This window comes from Salarias fasciatus, chromosome 20, assembly GCF_902148845.1.
Source record: "Salarias fasciatus chromosome 20, fSalaFa1.1, whole genome shotgun sequence".
Taxonomy (NCBI): domain Eukaryota; kingdom Metazoa; phylum Chordata; class Actinopteri; order Blenniiformes; family Blenniidae; genus Salarias; species Salarias fasciatus.
Genome location: NC_043764.1, coordinates 1965049 through 1986795, shown reverse-complemented (window position 1 = coordinate 1986795; position 21747 = coordinate 1965049). Strand labels below are relative to the sequence as shown.

The following is a 21747-nucleotide window of genomic DNA, read 5'->3' as shown; positions in this document are numbered from 1 at the left end:
TCAGTCTTAAACAGAAATAGTCACAAAATGAATGTCATGATGATGGCTTGTGATCTGACCATTCTCAGTGGGGGGATACAGTTTTTTTTGGCGAAATATGGCCTTAAATAAGGCCATGGGGTGGGGGTTTAATAGAAACGTGTTTTTTGCTGGAGTTCCGCCTCTGTCCAGCAGAGGGCGATGGAGACAGTGAGCTCTGTTTGACCCGCTGCTCGGCCTGACAGAAGAAGAAGCAGCAGCTGTCTGGATGTCAACAAGCTCAGCTGTCATCTCTGCTCGTTTCTCCTGCAGCAGCAGGTCAGGGGGCGGATCCCGGATCCCGGATCCCGGATCACCGCCGGTCCACCGACCCACACACACACACACACACACACACCAGCTCCCCACGCCTCTCCGCGCTCTCGTGTGTGTGATGTTCCTCCTGCTGCGGAGACCATGAGTCCCGCGGAGGACCTGAGAGACTTCATCCGCCAGAGACTCGCCGCCGCCGCGGAGGAGATCTGCTCCGAGCTCCAGCAGAGGGTCGCTCAGTACGAGCAGCAGCTGGAGCGCCAGAGGAGGCTGCTGGAGGGCCGCGGGGGGGCCGCCACGCCAGGTGAGGGGGGGCGAGGGGGGCGAGTGGGGGGCGGGGAGGGGGGGCCGCCACGCCAGGTGAGGGGGGGCGAGACCAGGGGAGGGGGGGGGCCGCCACACCAGGTGAGAACGCGGGAGCGGGGGTCCTCATGGGGGCTCCTGATGGTCCAGGTTTGGGGTCCTGGTGGTCCTGATGGGGGCTCTGGATGGGGGGTCTTGGTTTATGCTTTTCTTCTTCTTGAGCAGCGTCCCAAACACTTGATTGGTCAGAATCAGCTGATGGATGTGATGGATGTGCCCCCTCCCTCCCTGCAGCGTCCAGTATGAACCGGTGGATCCTGTCAGCTGGTTCTGAACCGGAGCTTTGCCCCTGCTGGGGTTCTGCAGAACCAGACGGGAACCTGGTGAACAGGGTCTCGTTCTGGAAGCTGCTTGGTCCGGTTCTCACCTCAGTCCTCCATGTGGTTCATTTCTCAGGGTCGAGCTCCGGCCTGGAGGTCAAAGAGGAGCCGGGGGCGCCGGCGGGCCCTGGGGGGCCGGGGCCCCCCCACATCAAGGAGGAGCCAGAGGAAGAGTGCGGCTCGCCGCCGGTGAAGCTGGAGCCCGACACCTTCATGGTGACGGTGACCGACGGGGAGAGCGACCTCAGTGACCCCGAGGCGGACGGCCGGCGGCCCCGCCCCCACGGCTCCGTCCGGAGCTTCGTCAGCGGCCGGCTCGCCGCGGCGGCGGCGGAGATCTTGGCCGCGGTCCAGCAGAGCGTGGAGGGGGGCCGGCGGTGGGACGGCGGCTGGAGGCCCGCAGGAACAGGTACCTGAGAACGGCTCCGGAGCGCCGCCGGAGCGCCGCCGGAACGCCGTCATGATGCTGTGTTGTTCTTACAGGAAGCCCAGCGCCGCGTTTCTACAACGGCATGCCTCTGGGCTCCGGGCCCGACCAGGACCAGATCCAGGACCAGGACCAGGACCAGATCCAAGACCAGGACCAGGACCAGATCCAAGACCAGGACCAGGACCAGATCCTGTCCGTCCAGATTAAAGAGGAGGAGGAGGATGAAGAGGGCGTGTCGTTTGCGCTGAAGGAGGAACCTCAGGCCTTCCTGGTGACTCCCGGTGAGTCGGACCATCCCGGCTCGCCGCTCGCCGCCGCCGTTGAGCAGCGTCCCTTCGTGGTCGTCAGCACCTCCCCCGCCTCGGACTCGCGAAGCGACGCGGACGGGAAGAGCTTCAGCTGTGAGACCTGCGGGAAAGCCTTCGGCCGCGTCCAGCAGCTGAGGAAGCACCGGCGGATCCACAGCGGCGAGAAGCCGCACTGCTGCCAGACCTGCGGGAAGAGATTCATCCAGAAGCAGAACCTGAAGACTCACATGAAGACCCACACGGGCGAGAAGCCCTTCTCCTGCGAGGCCTGCGGGAAGAGCTTCAGCCAGAAGGGACACCTGAAGAGCCACATGAACATCCACACCGGCGAGAAGCCGTTCTTCTGCCAGACCTGCGGCAAAAACTTCAGACACAAGATCTCCTTCATGATCCACGTGAGGAACCACACGGGAGAGAAGCCGTTCGTCTGCGCCGCCTGCGGGACGGGCTTCACCAGCGCCGCCGCGCTGAAGAAGCACGCCCTGGTCCACTCCGGCGAGAAGCCGTTCTCCTGCCAGATGTGCTCCAAGACCTTCCGGGTCCAGAGGAACCTGATCGTCCACATGAAGACTCACTCCGGCGTCAAGTCCTGCTTCTGCGAGACGTGCGGGAAAGGCTTCAGCCGGCAGGGCAACCTGCTGGTCCACATGAGGACGCACACCGGCGAGAAGCCGCACGCCTGCCAGACCTGCGGGAAGAGCTTCAGCCGGCACAGCAACCTGCTGGTCCACATGAGGACCCACACCGGCGCCAAGCCGCACGCCTGCGACGCCTGCGGGAAGAGCTTCAGCCAGCAGAGCTCGCTGGCCGCCCACCGCAGGATCCACACCGGCGAGAAGCCGTACGCCTGCGAGATCTGCGGCCGCGGCTTCACCGAGCACGGAAACATGCTGGTCCATAAGAGGACCCACACCGGCGAGAAGCCGTACTCCTGCGACGTCTGCTGGAAGCGCTTCAGCCAGCAGATCTCGCTGTCGGCCCACATGAAGACGCACTCCGGCCGGACGCTGCCGCCCTGAGCGGCGGCAGCGAGTCCGGACCGCCGCTCCGTCGCTCGCCTCGCCGTGTGACGGCACTGAGGGGAACCGCTGCGCGTCAGACGCCCTGGACGTCTGGACCAGGGGTGTTCAACCTGCGGCTCTGGAGCCTCATGTGGCTCCTCAGTCCCTCTGCAGCGGCTCCATGAAGCTTCACCACGAGATACCTGAAGAAACATTTAACTTATTTTTTAATTATTATATGATTCATCACTCTTGGTTCAAAAAGGATTCAATGAAGGTTCAAGGAAAATTAGGAAAAAAAACCCACAAGAAGTGGAGAAAAAAGTGATAGAGCGGCTTAAAAAATGTGGAACGTCGAGAATTTCTAAAAGAACATGAATATGTTTGGAGGGAGCAGAGCATTCCAAACTGCTTCAAAGGAGGAAAAACAGTTGAAACAGCTGAAATTTCCAAAATGTCAACAAAAAACACTCGAAAATAGAAACAAAACTGTTAAAATCAGGTCAGAAAACTGGTTAAATGTCATAAAATGTTCTGTACTCTGAACCCTAACTTCATAAATACATCATAAGGTATATTCTTTTGTGGAACCTCCTGAGCTGCATTCGCCTCGTTTTAAAGGTTAAATGTTGTTTATGGATCCAGATCAGCTGGACTCGGCTGAAAGTCACTGAAACGGTTCGTTTCCTCATAAAGCCTGCAGAACCCGGGTCTGGACCGACAAAACCCAGGAATGCATGAGCAGTTTTTACAGTTTGACTGAGAAGCTGCAGATGGGAGCCCTCGCCCCTGAATATTATTTATCTTGTTTTTTATGACATTTCTTTATTTCTATTCATCCCTTCTTGTCTTGTGAACAGAAATGCATTTTTTTTTTTATCTTATTATTACTTTAACTTTCCACGTGTGTCAGAATTGATCCGTTCTTCCAAGTGTGATTTTCAGTTTGTGGTTCGAGCCAAATAATCACTCATTTAATAATAAAAATTGTAATGAATTAAAGAATGTTTTGTCTTTCTGAAGCTCGGGGAGGTTACAGGAGAAGCGTTCCCGTTAAAGTCGAACGGAGAGAAAACAGAAGGATGTCTTTTGATTAAAAAACAAAAAACACAAGTGACTGCTGAATGTCTGGAAACTGAATAATGACAACAAATTATAAATTACTGAGCAGAAAACTGAGCAGGGTCGCTCTAAACTCATGCTGAGGGTCAAAGGTCAGTGAGATTTAAATGTGTGAAGCCTGTTGAGCAGCAGTGTGAAGGTGGATCAGTGTTTCCTCTCCGGTGAGCCGTCAGGACGAACATCAGCCTCATCACCGTTTATATTCTGTATTCATGCTGAAAACTCTGACTGCGAGGAATGGAATCCATTCTTTCAATATTTGAATAAAAATCCTTTTCTTTTGCTTGTTTGCGGCTGATTCCTGGAAAACTGCATGAAAGTGAAGAAAGTCTGGTTTGGTTGAAGGAAGACCCTGAAACAGCAGGATTTCTAGATTTATTTTCACGCAGCTTCAGATTAATCCAGTGAAACTGGAACGTCTCCCAACGTCTAGTTTAAAGACTTTTTATACCTTCTTTGTGTCGACAGAAAGTCTGGTTATATAACAGCCACAGTTTGAGAAAGGCTTCCAAGACACTCTAATATGCTTTGAATATTGTCTTCATGCGAAGTGTGTGTGTGTGTGTGTGTGTGTGTGTCTTTTAAGTATGAGCTGAATCATTTTGGCCAGGGCCGGCTCAAGCCTCCCTGTGGCCCTAAGCAAAGTTTGCGTTTGGGGCCCTCTCACTGCCAATATTGATCATTCACATACCTGCTATAACTCATTTCATGTTCTACTCTGTCATTATGAATACACTTGTAAAACTAGATGTCAGATCTTTTTGTTGTAGTTAGATTGTAATCCACAGGCCGTGGAAGCAGACAACAGATTAGCAAACTTGAAGAAAATTCTTTCATTTAATATTTGGCAAAGTCAGCAACTTCCCCTCCTGGCCACACGGGAATCAATGCATCAAACCTCAGAGAGCAGCCTGGCATGTTTTACCTGTGGTTTATAATCTGAAATGACAGGAAATTCAGACAAGAGCAGCCTGGGGCTGATTTACTTGATATTCAAAGTGATATAGTATTAGTGGGGTACTGAAAGTCATCTGTGCCAAATAAAAGCAACAAAATAAATCAGTCATTTACTGTAAACACAATCTGCTTCATTATTTTATTTTTAAATAAACTTCAACAAAAAAAGTATAAAAACAGACAGTATGAAATAAAATGTTCTTTCTGAGTCTGTCAAGAAAGAAGGCCACTCCGCTGGGTCTCCCGGCGGACCTGCTGGTCCCTGCTGCAAACTGGATGTTGCTGAATTAGTCGACGAAACATCAACCTCGATGACCAAAGATGAAGGACCTAGAAGGAAATTGATATTTTTTGACAAAATTATGAATCTCAGAATGTTCTGCAGTACACTGAGTATTTACAAAGGCTGTTTTGTTGTCAACTCACCAGGTAGAGCTGAGGTTGCAGCAGAAACAGAGGGGACAGTGGTCACAGATGAGGCAGAGGATGGAGACGGACCTTTTCGCTAAAAATTTTTAGCAAAAAAAAAAAAGCAGAAATGGTCTCTTGGTTCTATCTTAAAGTCTCCAGTTTCTCTTGATCATCTTTATTATCGACAAATGAAAGCCTGAACAGCCTTTAGTGAATTATTCTTTAATATTCTCTACTCTGGATTTTATTCTGTCTCCATCCCCTCGGAGCTGCTCTGGATGAGAGTCTGTTCTGCTCTGCTCTGCTCTGTTCTGATCTGTTGTGCTCTGTTCTGCTCTGTTCTGTTCTGTTCTGTTCTGTTCTGCTCTGTTCTGTTCTGTTCTGCTCTGCTCTGTTCTGTTCTGTTCTGATCTGTTCTGTTCTGTTCTGTTCTGTTGCGTCCTTCTGGCCGGTGGGGGGCGCTGTGGAACAGCCGGGGGGGGGGCTGGCCTCGCCCGACTTCCGGTCATTTTCCGGTTCGCTTCCGGTTACCTTCCGCGTCAGTGCAGCAGTCCCTGGCCCTCACCTTTCACTGCGAGCCGAACCGGGACTAGAGCCGCCGGACCGGGTCCGCGTCCCGCCGGGTCCATGAGTCCCGCGGAGGACCTGAGAGACTTCATCCGCCAGAGACTCGCCGCCGCCGCGGAGGAGATCTGCTCCGAGCTCCAGCAGAGGGTCGCTCAGTACGAGCAGCAGCTGGAGCGCCAGAGGAGGCTGCTGGAGGGCCGCGGGGGGGCCGCGGGGGGGGCCGCCACGCCAGGTGAGGGGGGCGGGGGGTACAAGACCACCGGGGCGGGGAGGTGCGACGACGAGGTGAGGGGGGGAGGAGACCACCAGGGGAGGGGGAGGAGGGAGGGGTGCTCCTGTTCCTGAGGGGGGTTCAGGTGGTCCAGAGGGTCCTGATTAGACCCCAGATGACAGTCTGACATGTAACAGAAACTACCGTCGGTCTTCCTTTTGGGAGTTGGGGGGTGGGGGGGGAACGTCAGAGATTTGCGATATTTTTCTATAGCAGTTGCGCTCTGTAACCGCTAGAGGGCTCCGTCTCCACTGAAACACAGTTCCTCATTTCCCAGTAAATCAGAGACGTTCCACTAGTTCCAGTTCTCAGACCACAGCGCCACCGTTTCAGCTCTTCAGTTGATGATATGTTCACTAAGCGTTTGGTCACATTTCCCGAATATAGGACGACTCTGATTATAAGACGACCCTATTTTTCAAATATCATTTTGTGAGAATAAAAATGTGTTGAAGACAATAAGGTTACTCTTAAAACAACTTTTTATTCTACAATTATTCTAGGAAAAATCACAACAGAGAAAACATTTCATGTGATTTAAGGTCAAGAAATACTGCAGTAAATATATTCTCTTTCTCAAAATAAGCAACAATTAAGTAGCCTCAAAGGTTCAATAACTGCATTAATGATGTAAATAACTTTATAACCATCAAATTCAAGTTCTGTTCAACTTCATGAACATTAATAATTCAGTCTAATATATCTTGACCACTTGGCAGTTGTTTGTTGACTCTGCTGTTGAACCATCAGTTTAAAGTTAGCATCAAAACTTCGCCTCTGCTGTTTGCTCTCTTGTTGCGTTCGAGCTCCTTCCAGATCCTCACTTCCTCCATTTTTCATCAGATCCTGCTTTAGACCTTTTTAGGAACATACAAGCATACATTCACTGTGACGCTCCATTCGGTTCCTGGTCGCCGGTACTTTGGCTCCCTCTAGTGACGCAGGTGTGTAACGACAATCTAGTCCTCGATTATAACACGACACCATTTTTGAGAAAACAATTTCTGGAATAAAATATCGTCCTATATTCGGGCCAATATGGTAGTTAGCTAAAGTTTTATCTGAAGCTTTCAGGAGACATCATCACCCCGATAAACATGAAATATATGGGTGAAAAAGAACAAAGAAGAGGAAGATGACGTGAACAGGGTTACTGATTTTCCTAAACGGGTATGATTTATTATCTGTGTTCATGTTTACACCTGTAGACGTTGACACTCGTCCTCTGGACCAATAGATTGATGGACAACTGGACCGAATGACTCAAGCCTTAACCAGACCTGGACTGTTATCAATTAATCCTTAAAAATACTTTTCATGAGTTCATGACAGACGTTTTCTTTATGTGTTTGTGATTGTTTGTGTTTTTTCTCACCGTTGCTGTAAGAAAAAAGAAAATAAAGAACTTTATTTCTGGAACGTCCTGAAAGAGTCCAGGATGGATGATCTCTCCTGTCTCCTGTTCTCCCAGAACCCCCCCGGCAGCAAGGCGGCCAGGACCAGGAGACGAGCCCCGGCCTGCAGGTCAAAGAGGAGCCGGGGGGCCCGGGGGGGCCGGGGGGGCCGGGGCCCCCCCACATCAAGGAGGAGCCCGAGGAAGAGTGCGGCTCGCCGCCGGTGAAGCTGGAGCCCGACACCTTCATGGTGACGGTGACCGACGGGGAGAGCGACCTCAGTGACCCCGAGGCGGACCCCCCCCACGGCTCCGTCCGGAGCTTCGTCAGCGGCCGGCTCGCCGCCGCCGCCGCGGAGATCTTGGCCGTGGTCCAGCAGAGCGTGGAGGAGGGCCGGCGGTGGGACGGCGGCTGGAGGCCCGCAGGAACAGGTACCTGAGAACGGCTCCGGAGCGCCGCCGGAGCGCCGCCGGAGCGCTGCCGGAACGCCGTCATGCTGCTGTGTTGTTCTTTCAGGAAGCCCAGCGCCGCGTTTCTACAACGGCATGCCTCTGGGCTCCGGGCCAGACCAGGACCAGGACCAGGACCAAGACCTGTACCAGGACCAGGACCAGATCACAGAGGAGGCCTGCAGCAGTCAGGAGCCGCTGCGCTTCGTCTTCAGGACAGACGACCTCCTGGTGACGCCGTCTAACCAGCTCCGCCGGTCGGATCAGGTCGACCGACGGCTCATCTCCGCGGCGGCGGCGGCGGGCGGCGGCTACGGCGACTCGCCGGCGACTCCCGGCGGCGGGGGGCGTCCCTTCTTCGCTCTGACGTCCACGAACCCGGGGCAGAGCTGCGCCCGGTGCGACGTCTGCGGCGCGGCGTTCAGACTGGCCTCCCAGCTGGAGAAGCACCGCGCCGTGCACGCCGGCGAGAAGCCGCAGTCCTGCCACACCTGCGGCAAGATGTTCGCGCACGTGCGCTCGCTGAGGAATCACATCAGAAACCACACGGGCGAGAAGCCCTACACCTGCGGGGAGTGCGGGAAGAAGTTCAGCCAGAAGGGCCACCTGAAGAGCCACATGAACATCCACACCGGCGAGAAGCCGTTCTTCTGCCAGACCTGCGGCAAACGCTTCTGCCAGAAGAGCAACCTGATCTCCCACAGCAGGATCCACACCGGCGAGAAGCCGTACTCCTGCGAGATCTGCGGCAGGAGCTTCACCGGACGCGGCAACCTGCTGGTCCACCTCAGAACTCACACCGGCGAGAAGCCGTACCCCTGCGCCGTCTGCGGGAAGTGCTTCAGCCGGCAGGACGCTCTGTCCGCACACACCAAGACACACACGGGGCACAAGCTGCACGCTTTAAAACCCGAAACGGCCCAGTCGGCGGGTGTGTGACGGCAGATCTTCACCTTCGAGCGCTGTTCACCTGTATTTCCTTCATGTGTGTGTTCCATGCATGTCAATAAAATGTGGTTTCCATCCAGAGTGAGACTCTGGTCTTCATCCTGTAGACCCGGTTCTGCAGCCTTCAGGACCAGAAGAACCGTTTCAGCGACGTTTCTAGTCCAGCTGTTCTGGAGCCAGAGAGACCATTTAACCTGTAAACCAGGAGGAGCAGCTCAGGAGGCTTCAGACAGAAACCAGGTCTGATGAAGCATCCTGAAGCTTTTACAGCTCAGAACACAGAACTTTTTATTACACTGAACCGGTTTTTGTTCCTGATTTTAACAGTTTTGTTCTTTTCAAGTTTGTTTTTTTTTTTTGTCGACAGTTTTGAAATTTTATCTGTTTTAGTCATTTTACCTCCTTTTAAACAGTTTTCGTTTTTTTTCTGTCATATTTCTTTTTCTTATGTTAGAAATTAGAGAAATTTCAGGTTTTTTAAGCTGTTCTATAATTTTTTTCCCTCATTTCTTGTGGTTTTTGCTGTTTTTCCCAGTTTTCCTTGAACCTCTCTTGAATCCCTTTGGAACCCAGAGTGAAGAATCATGGAATAATATAAAAGTCAGTTAAATGTTTATTCATGTATCATATGTTGAAGGCTTCATGGAGCCGCTACAGAGGGACTGAAGAGCCACGTGTGGCTGCAGAGCCACGGGTTGAACACCCCTGCTGGCGACGGTTCTGGGTTCTGAGCGGCTCCAGGAGCGTCTGGACCGGTTTGTAGAGACGCTGCTGCCGGTTTTCACTGCTGGGAGACCGTTAACACTCACAGCAGCACATCCAGACCCGAGTCAGCCAGACTTTATTCGTTCATTGTGGTTTTGTGGTTCATTGTGGACACAAAGTCCCTGTTTGACAGGAATCTGTCCCCGAGAGCTCAGAGCAAAAGTCACTGGGTCACTGTCCGTGGTGCTGAAGACGGTTTGACGCTTCGTTCAGAATGACCAGCGGGAGATCAACACGTCGCATACAGGGAGACGAAACGTCTGTAAAACAAAATTAAACATCAAGTTACCAGTTTTTCTCCACAACGGAGTAGCAACAGAGAACAACCTGCTTCCAGAGAACATTTTCTACAGTTATGATGAAGAGAACTGATTGTAAACCCAGAGACACGATTCAGAGTGAGGACCGAAGAAAGCAGGCGAGACACACAACCTTAGTGTGGAAAAAACCTCCTCCTCTGGGTCTGGTTCTGCAGGTTTCTCCCCCTGTGGTTCTGGTTCTGCAGGATTCTCCCCCTCTGGGTCTGGTTCTGCAGGTTTCTCCTCTGGTTCTGGTTCTGCAGGTTTCTCCTCTGGGTCTGGTTCTGCAGGGTTCTCCTCCTTGTGGTTCTGGTTCTTCGGGTGTCTTCCTGTTAAAACAGAGTGTCTTTCACAGTGAGGGACTGTCTGTTGTGTTTGATGCATTTGGAGTAAAACTGGATTTGTTGACTTTTCTTCCTGAATCACGTGCAGAGCTGCTGTGGTGTCGGACCGGTGGCCGGTAGGTGGCAGTGTGACCCGGATCCATCCTGAATACAAGAAGAAGACGGTGGATGTGTGTGTGAGTGTGTGTGTGTGTGGCTCTGCGCTGTGCTCGTGTCTCAGGAGAAACCCTCCTCCTGCCGTCTGGAAGCTCTCCAGAGCGGATCGTCCTCTGCTTCCGGTTCCAGCCGCTCCTCGCGCGCTCCGCGGTTCTCACGGCGAGCATCAAAAGACGTTCAGCTCCCAACAGTCTGCAGGAGCAGCGGGACCGGAAGTGGACCACCGGAAGAGAGATGGAGCTTCAACAGCAGCACACTGCCTGTGAGTACACGCTGCGCGCGCGCTCGTGTGTATGTGTGCACACACATCTCTGCTCCGGTCATGATTCTGGAGAAACAAGGTCCTAAACATTCAGTAAGCCCCTCGAGCATCAGCTCTCTGCTACATGTCTGATCTATTGATTCTGATCAGCTGAGTCTGGACTGGAGTTCCTGACAGGATCCAGAAACACACTGCACACTGCACACTACACACTACACACTGCACACTACACACTGCACACTGCACACTGCACACTGCAGAACCAGACTCAGAACCAGACTCAGAACCAGGCTCAGAACCAGGCTCAGAACCAGGCTCAGAACCAGGCTCAGAACCAGACTCAGAACCAGACTCAGAACCAGGCTCAGAGGAGACTTCCTGCAGAAGCAGACTGCATCACATGGTTCGGTGTTCTTCCTGGGCCTCACAGAACCAGAACCAGCAGCTTCCGGGCGTCTCCCATTCAGCTGTGATTGTTTGTGCTTTAGTGGGACTTGAACCGGGGTCCCTTCTGTGTGAGTTGAGAGTTCTCAGATTAATTCATTTCACCGTGTGGCGGTGGACAGCTGATCCGTTCCTCACGCCTTGTTCCGCTGTGTTGTTCTTTCCTCCCCTCCGCCAGACGACCCCCAGCAGCCGGTCTGTAAGGCGGAGCCGCCGTGTGAGCAGACCGCCGCCTCCCCCCTCCACCAGCCTCCACCCCTCCACATCAAAGAGGAACCGGAGGAACCGTGGTCCGTGGAGGACGGAGAGCCCTTCATCCTGAAGGAGGAGAGTGACTTCTTCCCCCGGGACGCCGCCGACCCCCCCGCGGCGGAGGACCCGTGCGACAGCTTCCCCGGAAAGCTTTGTCTGGAGTGCAGCTTCTGTGGAAAGGCCTTCCGGTTCGTGTCCCAGGTGGAGAAACACCACCGGATCCACACGGGGGAGAAGCCGTACTGCTGCCAGGCGTGCGGGAAGCGCTTCGTCCAGAAGCAGCACCTGCAGGCGCACATGCTGATCCACACCGGCGAGAAGCCGCACTCCTGCCAGACCTGCGCCAAACGCTTCAAGCAGAAGAAGTCTCTCCTGATCCACATGAAGATCCACACCGGCGAGAAGCCGTACCTCTGCAACACCTGCGGGAAGAGGTTCACCGATCCGTCCACGCTGAGGAAACACACCGTGATCCACACGGGCGAGAAGCCGCATTCCTGCCAGGTGTGTGGGAAGAGCTTCAGCCGGCACAGTAACGTCTTGGTTCATATGAGAACTCACACCGGCGAGAAGCCCTACCTCTGCACCACCTGCGGGAAAAGCTTCACCGACCCGTCCACACTGAGGAAACACAAGGAGATCCACACCACCGTGCTGGGTCCCGTCAACAAGCCCTACTCCTGCGAAACGTGTGGGAAACGTTTCAGCAAGGAGAGCAACTTCCTGGTGCACATGAGAACTCACACCGGCGAGAAGCCGTACCCCTGCCAGACCTGCGGGAAATGCTTCAGCCGGCACAACCACCTGCTGGTGCACATGAGGACTCACACCGGCGAGAAGCCGCACTCGTGCGACACGTGCGGGAGGCGTTTCAGCCAGCGCGGCAGCCTGCTGCACCACATCCGAACCCACACGGGCGAGAAGCCCTTCTCCTGCGAGGTGTGCAGCAAGACGTTCAGTCGGAACAGCCACATGCTGGTCCACATGAAAACCCACACAGGAGAGAAGCTGCAGGCTTGAAAGACGCGACGAAGTCAGAAACTCACCAGAAACGCCCGTTTGTACCACCAGGCTTCAGGCGAACGCGCATCTCTGGTTTTTGTCTCAGAACACTGGAGCGGTGTAGTTTCCATGTTGGGCCATGAGGTGGTGCTGTAGTTTGTTTTATGAGATGAAACCACACAGTCGCCTGCAGAGAACAATACGCTCTAAACATTAACAGTGAGGCTGTGTCCCAATGTCCACACTCTGTCCTCTACATAGTGGAGACATATTCATTACCAGTACCTCTAACAGCGCTAAATTGTCACTTGACAGTCACAGTGCCGGTCCGGCACCAGCATTTTTTGGGGAGAATTTGAAAGGAATGACGTAATGCGCGCTCCGGCTGGTTAGGTTTCGTTTTGTCCGCCATTACTCCGCCAGATGCTTAGTGAGCAACAACTGAGCAGGATCTTCCAGAAAGTCAGAACAGACTGGCTTCTAGCACTGCCACAGCTCCACACAGACTCCACCAGGGAAAAGAAACTTACATTTTACTGGAGCGCTACTAAACGAGTGAGGAAGGAGTTCCCCTCTTCCGTGCACGCGAGCCACAGGGACGATTTTTTCGCTAAGCTGCATTACGCCCAAGGCCTGCAGGGGGCGCTGTTTAAAACTTGTTCATAAAACTTGCAAACTCCTTAATGCAGCTTTAAAGATTACAAAGATGACAGGAAAGTGAAATGCAGAATAAGAGCACATTAAACAATATATATATTACAAAACGTCTGATTACCATGGTAACGGCCGGGGGTCACGTGATCAGCGCTGAGGGAAAAAATAGGGAGCTGCGAGTCCGAATCGCCAACAGATTCAGGGCTCTAGAAAGTCCACTATGTAGTCCAGCTCTATAGGGACTGAGGAGTTAGGGCAGAGTGTGGACATTCGGACACAGGCAGAGAGAACACGGACGTTCGTATGGACAGATGAACAAGTTGGACTGTGACTGTCAACTCTAAACCTACCAAGACTGGGACCAGGACCAGGATCAGAGCCAGGACCAGCAGGATCTGGACTGGGACCAGGACCAGGAGGATCTGGACTGAGCATGTGCAGAACTGTCGGTACTTCCTCGGCGCAGGCGCTGCAGCAGCGTTTTCTCCCGTCCACTCGGTGCCTCAGCGTTCTTGGAAAGTTCCACCCTGGGACCCGTTTCCATTCGGTCTCAGCGCCGTTGTGTAAACGGACCCCCATAAACATTTTGTAATTTCACTTGAAGTGGTTGCCGTGGCAACGGGCCGCAAAAATAAAACACCAGGCTTCTTTGAGCCACATTACGTGAGATTAGTCTTATTTATTATGTCATCATTCTTACATATCAAATATGTGATTGTCAAACTTGTACATGATGAAATATGTGACGCATGCTGAGATTTTTGAAACCTGCTCGTTACTTAATGCACTCTTTTGAAAACTTGTCACTTTTAAAAACTTGTGTGAACGAATGTAAACCGAGGAAAACAAACTGGTCTCGTCAATTCCATTCTGATTTCAGTGAGTTGCTTGTTTCACCGTGTGCATTGTGAGAAGTAAAACTTCACTGAAGCAACTGCAAGTGTCTTTTCATTCTGTCACATTGGGATTACTGAGATTACAGCTGTTAAATAACAGAAAATGGTATGAAATTCAATCAACAGTCAATCAGCACATCAGGTGAAATTGTATTGCCCTGCAGAAAGATGAAATGGATTTATCTCAGTATTCATTTGTTGTAATAATTTAAACCTTTAACCTTAACAGTCGGCGTGTTTCCCCACACTGTAACTCTTCTCTAGTTACCAGTTGGTTTAAGTTACCTGCTGCTGAGCTTCCATATATTGAACTGTAACTACTTTTTGTTGGATTAAATGTACTAGCTAATAATTTATGTAAAATTGGCTATGGTGGTGACTTGTACGCAGTGGGAATCGAACCTACGAACTCCACATCACAACTCTCCACCAGACGCTGGCATGACGTAACCTTACCGGCAAGCTGAATTCTCATTGTATTTGTTCACACACCCCTCTAGAATTCATCTTGTACCGTTCGCGCTAATGCGCTCGGGCTCGGACTTTTTTTCGGTCGGACCAATCACGTGTCGTTTAGGGCGGGACATGAAGCTTTGACGGAAGCAGGAAGCGAAGGACTGCTAATAGTATTAGCATGGCTAGCTAAAACAATGGATGTCCCGACATTGATTAAATCTGTTTTGGATGAATCCTCTATTGCGTTTTTGAAAAACGATCAGCCAGAGGTTTTTTCTTTGCAGTGATTGGCTGAAACCAAACATGGTTAGGCGGGCGCACTGTGTCCTTCCGTCCAATGAAGGCAAAGAGTTCTGCAGCAAGTCCCTCCTTCCCCGAACGGATTCGCCGAGTGAAATCTCAGATTGACGTGAAGCAATTCGTTGCTGCTCATGTCAGTAAGGCGTCTGCCAGGTTAGGCATGACGTCCCTTCAGCGGATGATGGCGCTCGCGCACAGCTCTCCACCAGCGCCCTTACAAATATGGCGGCGCCCGTTGCTGCCATATTTGGTGCTGCCTGTGCGTGCTGGCCCCGCCCCCTCACGTCATCCTGTCTATAAAAGCCCTCGCAGCGGCGGCCAGCCTCAGAGGAAAGCAGAACCGGAACCCGCTCCGACGTTGGAGGGTCACGTTTACCCGAAACTTATTTTCAAATGGGCCCCGTCGCCTAGCGTTAACCCCCCCCAGCCTCGACCGAGTTGAACCGGGTGCTTCCGAACATCGAGCACGACTGAGCCACTGAAAGGTGAGCGAGACAGCCGGTCCGGGGAGTGTTTACTGAGGAGGGGAGAGAAAATGGAGGGGGCGGGTGGAGACAGACAGGGGATTGTTGTTATGAGGGGGCCGAGGACACAAAGCCCCACAAGATCTCTGGAAATGTATGGAGATATTTTTGTTCATTGCACACAAATTGCACTCCGGGCGCCTTTGTCTGTCCTCTTAACATTAGTAGAGTGTCTAAAGGTCTCCCTGCCCTGAAAGGTCAGTCTATAGATCCCTTCATCTCACGGTTTATATATATTTTATTTCAATTTTGACTTTTAATTCCTGGAGGCAAATTCTTCCAGACGTCTTGACATGTCGGACAGACGTTATTTAAGGTTTATCTTTGCCTTGTTTGCGCCTAAAAATCCGTGATTTCCCCGCAGTTTTTGACAGGGTCCGGTTGTGTCAAAATGTCGGTTGGCGCAGTGGATGTAAACAAGCGCACCTCCGAGTGACGTCACTCTGCAGAAAGCAGCGAAAACGTAAACAAAACGGTGAAAAACGGCGCTGAAAACGAGACTCTGGCACCGGATGGAGGCTTTTGTTTGTGCAGAGAGAAGGTTGTTTTTCTCATCTTAACACCATTTATTCTTGTACGTCGACACATTTTTTTATATTTGAATAATTTTTTTTTCTGAAGTAAAAACCTGGGTTCTTTGGTACTCATTATTTCTTGTTTTTGCTGCAGCAGTTTATTGTTTTGTTAGAACACAGTGATCACTTACTGTTGTGTGCTACGCCATTCAAAGACCGAAAGTCTAAATAAATAGAATCCACAGACATCCTCTGTCTGGATCCATTTTTCATGTTCACTGATCATTAAAGTGTTGTACATACATAAAGTTTATTTACCTTGACAATATATTCTTACAGATCACATTAAAATAACTGAAATAAATATTTTCAAAAGATCACATTTTGAAATGTTGTCAGATTATCGGTTAACAGGAGCATCACAGCTCAGTGTTGGTGACAGCAGTGTGAATATCTTCAACCAGAAGATGTTTCCAGATCGTTTGGGGACGGTGTTTATCTCTCTGTTGAGCTCGTCACTGCAGAGTTTCTCTGTGAGGCTGAAACAGAAGGAAATCCTCCTGTCTGCTGTAACGTTTCTGCTTTTCCTCTGCTCTCCAGGTTTCCATCCAGCACAGACCACCTCGACCAGCGGCAGAAGAATGGCGGCTATTCCAGCAGGCGGTTCTCTCGTGGCGACCACCGACTACTACCGGAGTGAGTTCTCCTGCCGTGAGGCTGAAGCGGAGCGTGTTCCTCCTGAACAGGCTCCATGGAGAACCTCTGTTTTCTCATGAGGCCTTTCAGAGCCTCAGCAGAAACAAACAACACTGTTTATCAGGAAAATCTGCTGGAAATGGTGACACTTGCCAAAAACTGAGTTTCTCTTTTCACACTGTAGCGGTAAATCAGACCGGTACCGGACCATCCCTGATGGCGCCGTTTGGTCTGCAAACCGCTGTATTGATCATCCGAACAGCTGGAAGTGTAGTGCTGGAGCGCCGTGGGCCGCTGGGCCGGGGTGTTTGAGAACAGAAGATCCTTTAAGTGTCCCACAGGGGGGATTTACAGAGAACACGACCGTGAATTAAATAAGTAAGATGTGTTTGGAAAAACTGCCGATCACAGCGGAGGTTTCCAGAGCGCCGCATGGCCCTGTCGCCTGTCTGGGTGCGTTAAATCAAACGCACCCAGAGCGGGAGCGGCCCCACAGCAGGGCTTATATAACCGCAGGGCGGAGGGGAGCAGGAGAACGTGGAGCCTGGGTCAACAGAACCCCCCCCCCCCCCTCCTCCCGCTGATGAAGCTCTGCCTCCTCTTCCTCACAGGGCGCATCGGCTCCACCTCCAGCAGCAGCTCCTGCGGCAGCTCCGAGTTCAGCGGCGAGGTCATCCCTCACCACCCAGGTGAGGCTCCGCCCCCTCCCTTTGTGTTAGCCTGTGGAACCTGTTTCCCGTGCCTGAGGGTTCTAATCCAGCTGCGCTGCGACGGAGGAACGCCCCGGTTCTCCTGTGTTCTCGTCACGTTCTCCACCCGTTTCCTCCGCCACTCGCCTCAGACGTTCGCTCAGCTCCTCCGCCAATAGAATTCAGTCCCTGAAGGGTCGAAATGACACATTTCACTGCTTCATGAGAGTTTTTGCTCATTCCGAGTCTGAAGGCAACAGCAGGGATGCAGAGATCAATATCCCGATCAGCTGATCAGACCAGCTGATCGGAGCAGCTGAGGAAGTAAAGCTCCTTTCTGTGCTTTCAGGGATTGAAGACAAGTAGGTCAGGTGGTGGTATGTGAAGCGGGTTTGAGACGGGGGGCTTTACACACACACACACACTCACACACGTGTGTGACACAGATTCATTAACTTGACCCAGAAGCTAAATGTGTTCATGAGCCGTGGTGTGTAAATGGAGCCGAGCTGAATGTAAAGGCAGCTGTAAACACACACACACACACACTATATGTATGTGTGTGTGTCGGGACTGAGACGGTCTGCTGCGTCTGTCCCTGCAGGTCTCCCTAAGCAGGACTCTGGACACTGGTGGTCCAGCTTCTTCTTCGGGAAGCAGCCGGGGATGACGCCCCTGACCGAGGAGGCGCAGCAGCGGTACGCTCTCTCACACACACACACACCCCAACCCCGGATGTGGTTTCAGGTACTGCCACAGCTCCTCACTCAGATCATCCATGAAATAAAATCCATGCAATCCAAACAGAGTTCAGCCCAGACCAAGAGCTTTAAGAGCAGGATGATTTACACCGGAACGCCTGAACTTTAAAAAGAGAGACAAGAAAAACAGTAAATAACCTGACGGTGAGTAAAGATCACAAACAAAACAAACCAAAAAAAAGGTTCATTAATGGCATTTCCAAATTAAAGTAAAATAGAGAAACAGAAAAAGAGAGAGGATGAACATACACTACGTCTCAAACGGAGAAGTGTCTGGTTCCATCGGCTCACAGCCAGACAGCAGGAGACACGCCTGCCGCCGCTGCAGTCACGTTCTGATCCACAGACGTTCCACAGAATTATTAATCCGGCCCAGGAACGCGCCCCAGGTACTGTCTGGCAAAGACGGTCTAATCTGAGGAAATAAACCTCTTGCATCCAGCGGCGGTGCGGTGGGGCTCTTCAGGTTTCCAGTGTGTTAAAGTGAGTCTCCTGCTGAGCAGAGCAGCTAAAGCGGGACAGTCCTGCTGGGCGGGGACAGCGGCAGTGGTGAGACGCCAAATGAAGCCATCAATGAGTCTGGAGAGTCGCTCCGGTTACTTTAGAACAGGGTTCTTTAACCTCTATGACCAAAAGAACCGTTTAGTGATTTTCCATCAAGTCCAGCTGTTCTGGATCCATAAAGAACATTTAGCCTTTAAAACGAGGAGAAGCAGCTCAGGAAGATTTAAACAGAAACTAGATCTTATGATGCATTCATGAAGTTTTAACTACAGTTCAGAACAGAACGTTTTATTACATTTAATCTGCTTTTGTTCCTGATTTTAAGTTTTGTTCGTTTTTTGAGCTTTTTTGTTGGCAGTTTGGACATTTTAGCCATTTTCTCTGTCTGCTTTTTTCTTTTACTTATGTTAGAAATTGGAGACATTTCAGGTTTTTAAGCTGTTCTATCATTTTTTTCCCCATTACTTGTATTTTATCCTAATTTCACTTCTTTTGAATCCCTTTTGATCCCTGAGTGACGAGTCATATAATCACTTCAAAATCAATTAAAAGTTTATTCAGGTATCATGTGGTGAAGGCTTCATGGAGCCGAAACAGAGGGGCTGAAGAGCCACATGTGGCTGCAGAGCCGCAGGTTGAACACCCCTGTAGTAGATAAAGTGTCAGAACCTGTGACCAGTAGTCGGTCAGTCGTTGGATCGACTGAACAGATCTGGGCGGGCCAGTCTCAGGGTGAGCTCATTTCAACAGAATCGGACTGTCTTTAGCTCAGATGGAAGATTTGTGTATTAATTTAAGGATTTTTGTCCAAATTTCTTCAACTAAATCCTGTCCCACATCCTTTTCCCACAAAGCTGCCAACCTGGATAAGTCTGGAACAATCAGGTTTTGTGGCTCTTCAGACCCTCTGCAGCGGCTCCATGAAGCCTTCACCAGATGATACCTGAATAAACATTTCAGTTACTTCATTCTAGTTACACACCACAGTGCAGTCCAGAAGGATTTGACAATCTGGGTTCAAACAGTGTTAAACAAAAAAGGTAGAAGTAAAATTGGGAAAAATTGCTAAAATCACAAGAAATGGGGGGAAAAGGAAGATAGAGCGACTTAAAACACGGGAAATGTCTAGGTTTCTGAAAAAATAAACATGGATTAAAAAAAAAACATCCAAAACTGATGAAAAGGAGGTAAAATGGTTAAAACGGCTACATTTCAAAAACTGTCGACAAATAAACCTTAAGAGGAACAAAACTGTTAAAATCAGGTAAGAAATAGTTTAAACGTAATAAAATGTTCTCTGTTCTGAGCCGTGGTTAAAACTTGATGAATGCGTCGTTACGTCTAGTTTTTGTTTGTTCATCTAAACCAAGAGTGAAGCTTCCTGAGCTGCGTTCGCCCCGTTTTCAAGGTCAGACGTTCCTTCTGGCTCCAGGCCAGCTGGACGTGGCTCTCTTGGTCCTGAAGGCTGCAGAGCCCGCCCGGGTCCAGATCCTCCCGGTGCTGCTGGAGCGGATTGATGGCGTGTTGCAACGCCGCGCCGGTTGTTGATTGTGTTGTGTCTCCCGGACAGGGACCGGGCGGCGGGGGTCCCGGGGGCGGCGGCGGTGACCAACGGTCAGATCACCTGCGTGGCGAGGGAGATGGTGATGCAGCGGCAGGCGAGCGAGAGCAGCGAGGCGGGAACGCCGACGTCTCCGTGAAGCCGCCGCCCCGCCGGGGAGGAGGAACCAAACCAACGACCAACGCTAGGTGACGGGACGGCATCCCGTTGACCTTTTGTTTTATTTTTCCGTTGTAGGACAGGCTGCCTTGTTCCTTTGTTTGTGTAACATTTTTTTTTTTTTTTATGACGACCAAAAACAAAAAAATCCTAAAAACAGAAACAAGAAGCTCTTTTTTTTTCTTTTCTTTTTTTTTTTTTTATGATGACCAAAAACAAAAAACCCTAAAAACAGAAACAGGAAGCTCTTTTTTTTTTTTTTTTAACCATTTGTAACGTTGTGTGTTTGTAATATTGTGTCACATTTGTTAAACTTTTTCCACCTTGTGAACTCGCATTAAAGTCTCTGGACTCCTGCAGCCTAAACTCCTCAGCTGGTCTGGCCGCTCTGTTCCCGTCGCCACGGCAACCGGTACCACCGTCACCGTGTCAAAGCAGAGCCATAAATAACCTTCAGATTGAAACTCTGCAGGATTCATGAGGAAAACGTTATTTTAGTGAAAACCAGACGATTCTCGGTGTGAATCAAACCCTCCAGTGTGAAATGTCCAGGAGACTGTTGCATTATGGGTGTTTTTTCTAAAGTCCCCCTGACAGCACGGCTTCGAGGCTAATGCTAGTTAGCTGGTGTTCATGGCAGCATGGCTGATCGCTCTCGGTCTGCTCATCTGGAGAAACCTCTTTAGGAAGTCAAAGGTCTTAACGTTTCTGCAGTTGGTTCATTACTGATAAAGGAAATGATTTTTGCATCGATGACTGAAGATAAATTGGAGAAAAGAAAACTGGGTGGAGCCGATTTTAAATATCCACTAATCGGTAAAATGTTTTAATTGACACACCGCCTGCAATGGATGAAATAATGGAATATTTAACTGTAGAAATTCAGAATCAGAAAAAAAATGTATTAATCAGCTGCGTGACTGGACGGAGAAATAATTTACTGTAAACTAAAAACATTTATGTGGTGATTTCAGTATCGAAGGAGATAAAAGTAATCTTTTAAGTTGTTCAGGAAGCTAAAAATTAAACGGGACCTACTAAAGCATCAGGCTGTGAAATATTAATCAGACCGCTGGTGATGATAACATGAAGATCATTAACAGGATTAATAGGTTTTTTTGTAAATGTTAGCCTAGAGTTAGCAAAATGCTAGCTCTGACCAATGGGGTGAAAGTATTCAAAGGACTCAATACTCGGTTTCCTCTCAGCAACACGTGAACAGGAGGTGAAAAACATTGTTTAAAACATGTCAAATTAAACTACTGACTGTCATGACATTGACGTGAGCCTAACCCTCTGACCTGACCTTTAACCCCTGACCTGACTTGACCCCCTTGCATTTGGAATTTTATTGATTTCTAGAAAGACCTTGATACAATCACCCACTCAGTCCTGATCAATAACTTCAACATTCTGGCATCAGGGGCGTCGCTGGGGAGGGGAAGAGACGTTACTGAACAGGAGGAGATGTGTATGACAGTATGTCAGGATGGGACAGCTTCAGCATCTATATGACCAACAACACATTGAATGTTTGTCAGTTACCAAAAGTCAAACTGTTTGCAGACGACACCAACATAATCATAATGAACTGATCAATACGGTAAACCAGGGATTATGTCAAATGAAAAAGTGAATCAAGATTAAGTGATCATTAAATCTAAATGAGAGGAAGG

At 50.4% G+C, this 21747-nt stretch overlaps 2 protein-coding genes across 2 annotated transcripts; both read left to right on the top strand.

The window, feature by feature from the left end:
• The first annotated feature begins 257 nt into the window (after positions 1 to 257).
• Positions 258 to 12726, top strand: LOC115408322 (uncharacterized). Its single transcript, XM_030119012.1, has 9 exons — positions 258 to 595; positions 1051 to 1383; positions 1458 to 2724; positions 3965 to 3996; positions 5676 to 6002; positions 7513 to 7866; positions 7952 to 8815; positions 10422 to 10658; positions 11281 to 12726. The coding sequence occupies exons 1-9, from the start codon at positions 436 to 438 to the stop codon at positions 12372 to 12374; spliced, it is 4668 nt and encodes a 1555-aa protein (XP_029974872.1). The 5' UTR covers positions 258 to 435; the 3' UTR covers positions 12375 to 12726.
• Positions 12727 to 14981: 2255 nt separating this feature from the next.
• Positions 14982 to 20080, top strand: ppdpfb (pancreatic progenitor cell differentiation and proliferation factor b). The gene is made up of 5 exons (XM_030119728.1): positions 14982 to 15147; positions 16302 to 16397; positions 17009 to 17086; positions 17691 to 17784; positions 19922 to 20080. Exons 2-5 carry the CDS (start codon positions 16343 to 16345, stop codon positions 20049 to 20051), a joined length of 357 nt encoding a protein of 118 aa, XP_029975588.1. The 5' UTR covers positions 14982 to 15147; positions 16302 to 16342; the 3' UTR covers positions 20052 to 20080.
• Positions 20081 to 21747: the final 1667 nt, after the last annotated feature.

Bases quoted from the DNA above. Each gene is read 5' to 3' on its own strand.
- LOC115408322 (XM_030119012.1), top strand. From the start codon at position 436: ATGAGTCCCGCGGAGGACCTGAGAGACTTCATCCGCCAGAGACTCGCC. The intron at 596-1,050 runs GTGAGGGGGGGC...TTCATTTCTCAG, and splicing joins CGGGGGGGCCGCCACGCCAG to GGTCGAGCTCCGGCCTGGAG. The intron at 2,725-3,964 runs GCCCTGAGCGGC...CCTGTTGAGCAG, and splicing joins CACTCCGGCCGGACGCTGCC to CAGTGTGAAGGTGGATCAGT.
- ppdpfb (XM_030119728.1), top strand. From the start codon at position 16,343: ATGGCGGCTATTCCAGCAGGCGGTTCTCTCGTGGCGACCACCGACTAC. The intron at 17,087-17,690 runs GTGAGGCTCCGC...CTGTCCCTGCAG, and splicing joins GGTCATCCCTCACCACCCAG to GTCTCCCTAAGCAGGACTCT. The intron at 17,785-19,921 runs GTACGCTCTCTC...TCTCCCGGACAG, and splicing joins ACCGAGGAGGCGCAGCAGCG to GGACCGGGCGGCGGGGGTCC.